This window comes from Engystomops pustulosus, chromosome 6, assembly GCF_040894005.1.
Source record: "Engystomops pustulosus chromosome 6, aEngPut4.maternal, whole genome shotgun sequence".
NCBI lineage: Eukaryota > Metazoa > Chordata > Amphibia > Anura > Leptodactylidae > Engystomops > Engystomops pustulosus.
Genome location: NC_092416.1, coordinates 67,409,872 through 67,419,831, shown reverse-complemented (window position 1 = coordinate 67,419,831; position 9,960 = coordinate 67,409,872). Strand labels below are relative to the sequence as shown.

General features: G+C 40.1%; 1 protein-coding gene across 2 annotated transcripts; it reads right to left on the bottom strand.

Moving 5' to 3' along the window:
• Positions 1-9,640, bottom strand: LOC140065764 (nicotinamide N-methyltransferase-like). 2 transcript variants are annotated; one of them, XM_072113333.1, is made up of 3 exons: positions 9,425-9,640; positions 2,145-2,352; positions 1-1,877 (listed from the first exon to the last, which is right to left on the bottom strand). In XM_072113333.1, exons 1-3 carry the CDS (start codon positions 9,573-9,575, stop codon positions 1,454-1,456), a joined length of 783 nt encoding a protein of 260 aa, XP_071969434.1. In that variant the 5' UTR covers positions 9,576-9,640; the 3' UTR covers positions 1-1,453. The 2 variants fall into 2 exon arrangements, with proteins under 2 accessions (XP_071969434.1, XP_071969435.1); XM_072113334.1 differs by having other exon boundaries at positions 2,145-2,259.
• Between the last annotated feature and the right edge of the window lie 320 nt (positions 9,641-9,960).

The following is a 9,960-nucleotide window of genomic DNA, read 5'->3' as shown; positions in this document are numbered from 1 at the left end:
TAACTTTATTTATTTGGATTTATTTGCAATGATTGTAAAAATCACCAGTTAAATCATGAGCATGTTTCAATCACATGAACATGTTTTATGATCAATTTAAATATCTTTACCCTATGGCCATATGACAAAGGCAAATCCCAACATATTTTTATTCCACAAGCAATTTATCCAATCAGATAATGAAGTGCATTTAACAGTAAGCTAACGAGGAAGAAGATCCCAATGTACTTTTCATTTCATAAGCAATTGGAACCAGGCAGATCATGTAGTGTATTTCACAGGAACTGAGGAGAAGCTGAACAGCAATATACTTTTACTCCACAAGCAAATTTTATCAGGCAGATAATGCAGTGTAGTTCACGATGACTTAAGTGAACCCTGTAGAATATTAGTCCTCAAGCTATTTCAGCCTGCCAGATAATCCCATTTATTTCACAATAATAAATGGGAAGGTGACACACCAAAAATGTATTAAATTTTTAAAATATTGAGTCAGGTGCTCGATGATAGCAATGGATCAGGCAAAATGCAGTAGGTTATCTAGATCCCAAAAAATCATATGAAGCAAAGTACACCACAGTAGTAATGAACCTTTTGTCTTAATGGATCCCACCCAATAAACACCCAGCGACCTACAAGAACACAGTGGGCCAAATTTATTAAAGCGTTTGCATCAGTTTTGTGTCTGATTTTACTTTGAAAACTGCTTGCAAATATGTATTTACAAAGTGTCTGTGCCAGTTTTGTGTTGGGGTTGTACTGTGCCTGACAAGACAGAAAAAATGTGCACCTGATGGGATGTGTTACTGCTTAGTCCGCGTTTGCGCCACATTTATTACTGGTGGGCGCCACAAATTTGTCTGCGTCACAGTTCTGCAGCATGAGCAAAGTCCACCAAGAAATAGTGCACACTTCCCAAGCATTGCAGATTCATGAAGACCGTGCACCAGTTTTGATGAATATAGGCCAGTGTCTCTCCCCATGTTCAGTCAGAGAGCAAATGGTGGAAATGGCATGGTATCAAGCACTTATAGGGGCTGTAACAGCAGTGACACAAACAATTATGGGAAACTGATGATGGCCTCTTACCACTGATCCGTGAATTAGTTTTCACAGACAATTTTCTTAACATTCAGTCTCATGTTGGGTGCGATTTTAGGAAAGCATTTAAGCAATTGTATACTTTTTCTTGTGAGTAGCGATGAGCGATGAGTAAACATCTGTTTGGCTCCAGTTACCGTCCCTAGTAACACCTAAGATTGGAGCTGCCACCGCTGACAAAGTTACCAGCTACATTTACATTACTGCTTCCAACACTGATCGCACACATTAATGGTGGGGGAAGGAGGGATCTGAGACGGACCCACACCCTAACTTCTAATGAAGTTCAGGGTCAGGTCCGGGGGACCTAAAACCGCAAAGTACAAACCCAAACTTTGCAGCTCGGGTCCATTCAACAATACTTGTGAGCTACAATGAACATGACCGCCTTATAGTCAGTGAGGTCACTCTCCAATGTTCTCTTTTTTATCTCACAGGAATCAATAACAAAACCCTCTCCAACTAGAGCTTTCCTGACAAAATCCTCATCATATGTAAACATATGGAGCTTATCCTTTCCAATTGTCATATATGTTGTACCTAGGCCACCATATATTATAATGTGTCCTCCAGGCTTTAGTAACCTTGAGAACTTTTTAATATTTTTAAAATAATCATCTTGGTTTTTACAGATATGGTCTAAAAGGGCAAAACTGATGATACAATCGGCGGGTGGTAAATCTATTGGTTCTGTAACTTTATCTCTCTCAAGGTCACATTTTAAAATATGCTGCAACGCGAATCTCACTTTTCCTTCTCTGTCTTCTAACTGGTCACTGTTAAGAAATGAAAGAAAAGGTAGAAATTAGTACAATAATATTATAATCCCACAGTCATCACCAATACAATAGCATGCACATACGGTTTATGATCTGGATTAGCAAATTATTAATACTGTTGGAAGGATTTAAATATTACCAATATTTTTGTGTCAAGCTCATGCTGTGCCTTTAATAAAAGTACTCATTATAATATAGAACCCTATAAATAAGAATATATTGTTGCCAATTTTCTACTTACAGCTCAAATTAAATAAATGTCACCTTTTTCCTTCTATCTCTGCATGAAGTTGTGCGATATGTCCCCAGTGAAATGCTCCTGTACGTCTGTCCACCCATCTCTTCAGCTCCAGGATGCATCGGTCATGGATCTTGAGAACTATGATGTGTTTGAAATAATCACAGGCTGAGTACAGATGATGAATAACAGAACCGGGAGTTAGGTCAATCAAGATATCTCCTTTAATATGACCTGCAGAAAAGTGTGTCTATTAAAACATCTAATATGCACAAACTGTCAAAACTATTGTAGATAGAGAATAGATTATGTTCACAGTAAATAAAGAAGGATGGCACTACTCCTATCCACAAGATCGAGGGGTAGGTTGTCACACTTGGGAGTGCATGGGTTCCATATATAATAATAATAATAATAATAATAATCTTTATTTATATAGCGCCATCAAATTCCGTAGCGCTTTACAAATCATAGGGGACATATACAACTATATTACATTACAAAGAACAAACAGTCATATGGAACAATAGGAGTGAGGGCCCTGCTCACAAGAGCTTACAGACTATGTGGATGAGGGGGTGACACAAGAGGTTGTAAAATGGTCCAGCCATTCTTTATAAGGGAACAATATAAAATAATTTAATAAATAATTTACTAAACAACGATGTTGCTGCTTGAACCAGCCATCAGTCGCCATCTTATTTACAGGGTCCTAGGTGAAAAAGACTGCAGAGAAGCCTGGAGCTTGGTATATATCAGTTGTTTGCCAGATAACAGATGGGAGATAGGACATAGGATGGATTAGTAAAGGGAGAGTTGACATTTCATGCAGTTAATGAGTGTTATAGGCTTGCCTAAAGAGATGGGTTTTAAGAGCACGTTTGAAGCTTTGGAGGGTGGGTATTAGTCTCAGAGTCTGGGGAAGGGCATTCCAGAGAATTGGTGCAACTCGGGAGAAGTCCTGGAGACGTGCATGGGAGGTTCGAATTAAGGTAGAGATTAATCTATTGTCACTGGCAGATCGAAGAGCACGGGAAGGGCGATAGACTGAGATGAGAGAAGAGAGATAGGGAGGTGCAGCATTATTCAGAGCTTTGTGGATGAGGGTTATTATTTTAAAGTGAATACGGAAGGAGACAGGTAGCCAGTGCAGTGATTGGCACAAACTGGAGGCATCTGTGTAGCGTTTGGCCTGAAAGACGAGCCTGGCTGCTGCATTAAGAATAGATTGAAGAGGAGAGAGTTTAGAGAGTGGAAGACCGATTAGTAGGGAGTTACAGTAGTCTAGTCGAGAGTGAATAAGTGCAACAATTAGCATTTTAGAAGTTTCAAATGTCAGAAACGGCCGGATTCTGGAGATGTTTCTGAGATGCATACGGCAAGAGCGAGCAAGAGATTGAATATAAGGTGAAAAGGAAAGGTCAGAGTCCAGCACAACCCCAAGACAGCGGGCATGCTGCCTCGGTGCTATAGTGATCCCACAGACCGAGATGGAGAGGTCAGGGGTGGTTTGGTTAGTAGATGGTGGAAAGACAAGAAGTTCAGTCTTAGACAGATTAAGTTTCAAGAAGAGAGAGGACATGATGTTAGAGACAGCAGAGAGACAATCACTAGTGTTCTGGATTAAGGCAGGGGTGATGTCACGTGCAGAAGTATATAGCTGGGTGTCATCAGCATAAAGATGATACTGGAAACCAAATCTGCTGATGGTTTGTCCAATGAGGGCAGTATAGAGAGAGAAGAGGAGAGGACCTAGGACTGAGCCCTGAGGAACCCCGACACTGAGAGGAAGATGAGAAGAGAAAGATCCAGAAAAAGAGACACTGAAAGTGCGGTCAGAGAGATAGGAAGAAAACCAAGAGAGTGCAGTGTCCTTTAGGCCAATGGAGTGAAGCATCCTAAGGAGGAGCTGGTGGTCCACAGTATCGAACGCTGCCGATAGATCCAGGAGAATAAGGAGAGAATAGTCACCTTTGGATTTTGAAGTGAGGAGATCATTGGAGACTTTAGAAAGAGCAGTTTCAGTGGAATACATAGAGCGGAAACCAGATTGCAGGGGGTCAAGGAGGGAGTTAGCTGAGAGATAGCGGGTTAGTCGAGAATAGACCAAGCGTTCCAGGAGTTTGGAGATGAAAGGGAGGTTAGAAACTGGTCGGTAGTTGGTAGCATTGGATGGGTCCAGTGAAGGTTTCTTTAGTAATGGGGTAACAATAGCATGCTTGAAAGAAGAGGGGACGACCCCAGAAGAGAGAGAGAGATTGAAAATTTTAGTGAGGTGAGAATTGACTGCTGGGGAGAGAGACTGTACCAGATGTGAGGGGATGGGGTCACTGATGCAGATAGTGGGGCGAGCAGAGGAAAGGAGCCTAGACACTTCTTCCTCTGTGACTGGCTCAAAGGAAGAGAGTGAACAAGATAAGGTATGGGAGGGAAGGGGATTGGAGGGGTGAGTGGATTGAGCAATTATTTCCTGGCGGATACAATCAATTTTATCCTTAAAATAGGCGGCCAGATCTTCAGCCCCAAGGTCTGTGACCGGTGGCTGCACCTTTGGTGTTAGTAAGGAGTGAAGGGTATCAAAGAGCCTTTTGGGGTTGTTAGAGAGAGAGGATATGAGATTAGTAAAATAGACCTGTTTAGCAAGGTGAAGGGCAGAGTTATAAGTTTTTAGCATAAATTTGAAGTGTAGAAAGTCTGCAGACATGCGCGATTTTCTCCACAGACGTTCAGCAATCCTGGAGCACTGCCGAAGGAAACGAGTTTGTTCAGTGTGCCAAGGTTGCCTGCGTGTGTGTTGCAAATTTCGGATAGTGAGTGGTGCCATCTCATCTAGGGCGCTTCTGACAGTGTGATTATAGTGGTTAGTAGCCAGGTTTGGACAGGTGAAAGAGGAGATGGGGGACAGTGCAGTCTGTAAGTTTTCTGTGAGTTTATGAGTATCTATTGCACGTGGGTTTCGGTATGAGTGATGGGTGGAAGGCTTCTGAGAATGAGAAGGATTATTGAAAGTAAAAGAAAGGAGATTATGGTCTGAAAGTGGAAAGGAGGAATTGGTAAAATCAGATATTGAAGATGGTCGAGAGAAGACCAAATCGAGGATGTTTCCCTCACTATGAGTGGGGGAATCGCAGAGTTGTGAAAGACCGAGAGAAGTAGTTAGTGCTAAGAGCTGAGAGGCCGGAGGGGAAATGGGAGTGTTAACAGGGATGTTGAAGTCTCCCATGATGATGGTTGGAATGTCACAGGATAAAAAGTGAGAGAGCCAAGAGGCAAAGTGGTCAAGAAACTGATAGGGTGAGCCAGGAGGACGGTATACTACAGCCACACGAAGAGAGAATGGGCGGAAAAGTCTGAGGGTGTGGACCTCAAAAGATGGGAAAGTAAGAGAAGGTACAGGAGGAATGACCTGGAAGGTGCATTGTGGAGAGAGGAGTATGCCTACCCCTCCTCCCTGCCTATTCTCAGGTCTGGAACAGTGCGAAAAGTGTAAACCGCCATAAGACAATGCTGCAACGGAGGCAGAGTCATCCTGCTGGATCCATGTTTCCGTAATGGCAAGCATGTCAAAAGACTTAGAAAGAAAGAGGTCATGAACTGATTCTAGTTTATTACACACAGAGCGGGCGTTCCATAGGGCACATTTAAAAGGGGTTACGGGTGGAGAAGGAGAAGAGGGGATACACTGAATCTTTATAAGGTTAGCAGGGTTTCTGTGTGAAGTGTTAGAATAAGCAGAAGGTGGGCCTGGGTTAGGAGAGATGTCCCCTGCAGCAAGCAGAAGGAGAAAGAAAAGAGACAAAAGATGCTGCAGAGATTTATAAGAAGTTATTTCTTGCTTCACGACAGAAGACTGTGATAAGTTAGTCTGGTTACATAACGTATAGAGTGTGTGAGTGGTAAAGAAAGGTGAGTGAAGAAGGGAGGCATTGATATGGATAGTTGGTACTGGTGGAATAGATGGACGGTAGGCAAGTAAAACGACCATGGCAAACAGGGAGAAAATGGAAAACATTTTGAGACAAACATAATTGTTCATTTTTCTCTGCCATCTTACCTGTCTCCTGCCCTGTCTAACTGCAATGTCAAACTGCAGTTTCATACTTCTCAGAATATTATTTTACTTAGCAGAATATTATGCTAAGCAAACAAGGAATGCAAGCAACCTGGAATGCAAGCATCCTATACTATCACTAAATTTATACCCAGAGAAGACAAGAGACCAGGCCCTCATTTAGCATATATGTGGAGGTATGTATCCTCAGTGGTGCTCAAATCCTCAAAAACATGAACAAAGAGTCCAAACAACGAAAATGCAATGCAGAAAGCAAGGATGGCACTCACCAAATAGTAGTTGTGGATATCTTCTTTTTTATTTCATCAAGTATATATACTCACAAAAAATAGGTGCGGGGGAGGGAGTGGGAGCTAGACGCCCAAAGGAGGGCAACGGCCGTTTCGCGCTGTGCTGCGCTTCTTCCCTGAAGGGCCGGAAGAAGCGCAGCACAGCGCGAAACGGCCGTTGCCCTCCTTTGGGCGTCTAGCTCCCACTCCCTCCACCGCACCTATTTTTTGTGAGTATATATACTTGATGAAATAAAAAAGAAGATATCCACAACTACTATTTGGTGAGTGCCATCCTTGCTTTCTGCATTGCATTTTCGTTGTTTAGAGAATAGATTATGTCTACCGTGGGAAGAAAACACTGTAAATATATATTTTCCTTGCAGTCCTACTACTGGAAAAACACAGAGTTATACTAAACCCATTCAAACCAGTAATTTTAAAGCAGAACAGTCCTCAGAACCAAAAATCTCTTTGTAGTTTAATTCTACTATGGTCAAAAGATGAAGATACTTAAAAACAGCTGCTCTAATAAGTTATAGTTCTTAGATTATGTAAAATAAAAATTGACAACTTTTTAAAGAAATGATTATATTTTATATATGTATATATACATATAAGTCCATAACTCTTTGAGCATTAAGACCGCAGCAATTGAGGTAAAGTAGATCAATTGTCCACAACCCTTTTCTTACATGGAGCCATACGCAGGGACCACTAGGCAGAAGGTGGGGGTGGTGAATGGATGATTGTCTTTGGTGCCATTTTCCATGACTAACTAGGAATGATTAGACCATCTAGAGTTAAAGTACCCAAGAGGGTCTAAGAAATAATTAAAAAAATAATAATTTATAAAAGTAAAAAATAATAAAATATTAAAAATTCAAATCACCCCTTCTGCTTAGAACTTATATCAAACTAAATAAATAGTAAAAATCACAAACATGTAAAGTATCACTGCGCCCGAAAATGCTGGATCAATCAAAAAATAAAAATGATTCTTCCTGATGGTGAACCACAAAAATAGAGCCCAAATGTCAAAAGATCGCATAGTCCTAAAAATAGTAGCAATAAAAAAGTCAGCCCATCTTGCAAAAAATGCAACAATGTACTAAAAATATAAGGGTCAGAAGATGGCAAAAAATTTTGTTTTTCATACTCATTGTTTGAATTTGTAAAACACAAATAAAATAAAACCTACATAAATTTGGGATCACCGTGATCATACTTAACCAAAGAATTAAGTGGATGTATCATTTGGAGCACACAATGAAAGCTATTAAAACTGACCCCCCAAGAAAGTGATGCAAATGCATTCTATTGCAAATTTCACCACATTTGGAATTTTTTTCCAGGTTCCCAGTACAAAGCATAAAATAATAAATAATGTCACTGAGAAGAAAATAAGCCCTTGCACAGCTCTGTATATGAAAAAATGAAAGAGTTATAGATTTTTGAAGGTGGGGAGCGAAAAATGAACGAAAAACGGCTGCATCCTCAGGGGGTTAATGATCCTATTAACTGTTTTCAATTTTAAAACATATTAACTAAATTATTGAAATGTAGAGTGCCTCAGAATTTGAAAACCTTTAAAGAAATCAAAAAGTTATATTTGATCATCTTATGAATTGTATAATTACTTTTTAAATTAGTATATTCAATCCAATTGTGCAAACTCTATCAATCAAAACAGAAATACGAGTATCATATGCATGATTTGTAAAAAGAAAACAATATTTAAATTTCTGCTACTAGAGGTAACCTGTTGCACCAGAATTATCACAAGCTACAACCATCTGTGATAAGTTGAATTCCTGCCTCTTATTAATCACTTTACTTTAACACAGTTTAGGCACAATTTCGGCACAGTTTAGGCGCAATGTTATATTCGGGCCCTTACATGTGATCCTCCTACAAGCTCCTTAATGCTTCTTTCCCGCATCCCAGAATGAGAATAACCCTCACAGCAGAGCCCAGGTGTGTGACACCCTGCACCAAGCAGTGGCTTCTCCTGGAGGGGATCCTCCAGGGCTGATCTCCTACTGACCCACTGTAATTCTGGCCAGTAACCTCCTCAGACAACATTGTGGTCATTCTGCTACTCAGGGAAACTTCTCTGTAGTATCTGCATAATCCTGCAAACTTCTCTTCTCTCCTGTTCTGAGCTGAGGCTTCTGCAGATTGTTTAGAAAATAGAACGTCATGAACTGTAAATAAAGGCTGCACAGTGTCTGCAGTATCTGTAATGTCTGTACTAGTGTCTGCTGAGCTCTGCTACTGGGGATGAGCTGCTCTGCACAAGAGCTCAATGTTGCTTCTCAGTTTACGCCATCTTTGGGATTCAGTGTTTTTGCGACTGCTTTTGCACCTGAATGAAAAGTCGCAAATGATGAATATCATTAGGCGCAGCAAAACATCTGGATAAATGGGGGAAACATGGATATTTTTGCTGCGCAGCTAGTTTGGTGTTTAGTTGCAAAAACAGAGCGACAGTATGAAAAGGCGCAAAAACAGCAGAAAAAAAAGAGTGATACATCTGGTCCTAAGTACACTGAGCCAGCATGCATTCCCAGTTTCTGAGTCTGGCTCATTTCTGGCAAAATGACTGTTTTCTTCTCATTTACACATTTTTAGAGAAAATATTTTATAAGAAATTTGGTGAAATTTTACATTAAATAGGGAATTCTGTAAAGGACATTACAAGTCCTACCTAAGGGGGCGAGTAGTTTAGCGGGGTAAAATCTTGTGACCAAATTACATTGCTCTCTGTAAATTAAATGACAATGACAATGTGATTACTCCAACCAATCTAAACTCAACTAAGAGCTATTTAATTTTTTTAATTATCAAAAAAATTGGAGGTGGATGAATATTAAGTTTAACATAATTTGAGATACTGTTGGTGTTGTAAGGATGGAACTATACTAAAAGTATAAAAAACAAATTGACATAGAAAAGTACATACCCAATGAGAAAGTTTTTACTAAACGTTGAATAGGAAATACCAAGGAATCTTCAGCAAAGACCATTTCAGGTTTATCTGATACAAAATTCTCTAGATGTTGTCTGGAATCAAAGCCATGTATATGATAATGCTTACGGCCACTGCAATCCATTGTTTTACTTTTGTCCTTTACGGATTGACTCCTCTTACCCCAGTGTACTAGGTCTTTATGCACAACTAGGGATTTATTTGCAACCTTTGTTTGTAAGAATCATGTGTCACATCAGGAGTTGCCAGTTACAGGAACATGTAATATGATAAATTTACATATGGTTATCCTATGGCCATGTCTCAGGAAGTTTCTGTGCTGTTGTTTGTACACTCTGTATATACTCTGATCCTTAACCCCTTAATGGCATTTTCCACCTTGCTGACACGCCCCTGCATTATCAGTAGTCATAACTTTGGAATGCTGTTACAAATCCAGGTGATTTTGAGATTTTTTTGTAACACATTGTACTTCATGTTTGTTGAGAAATTTAAGCAATATGTTTAAT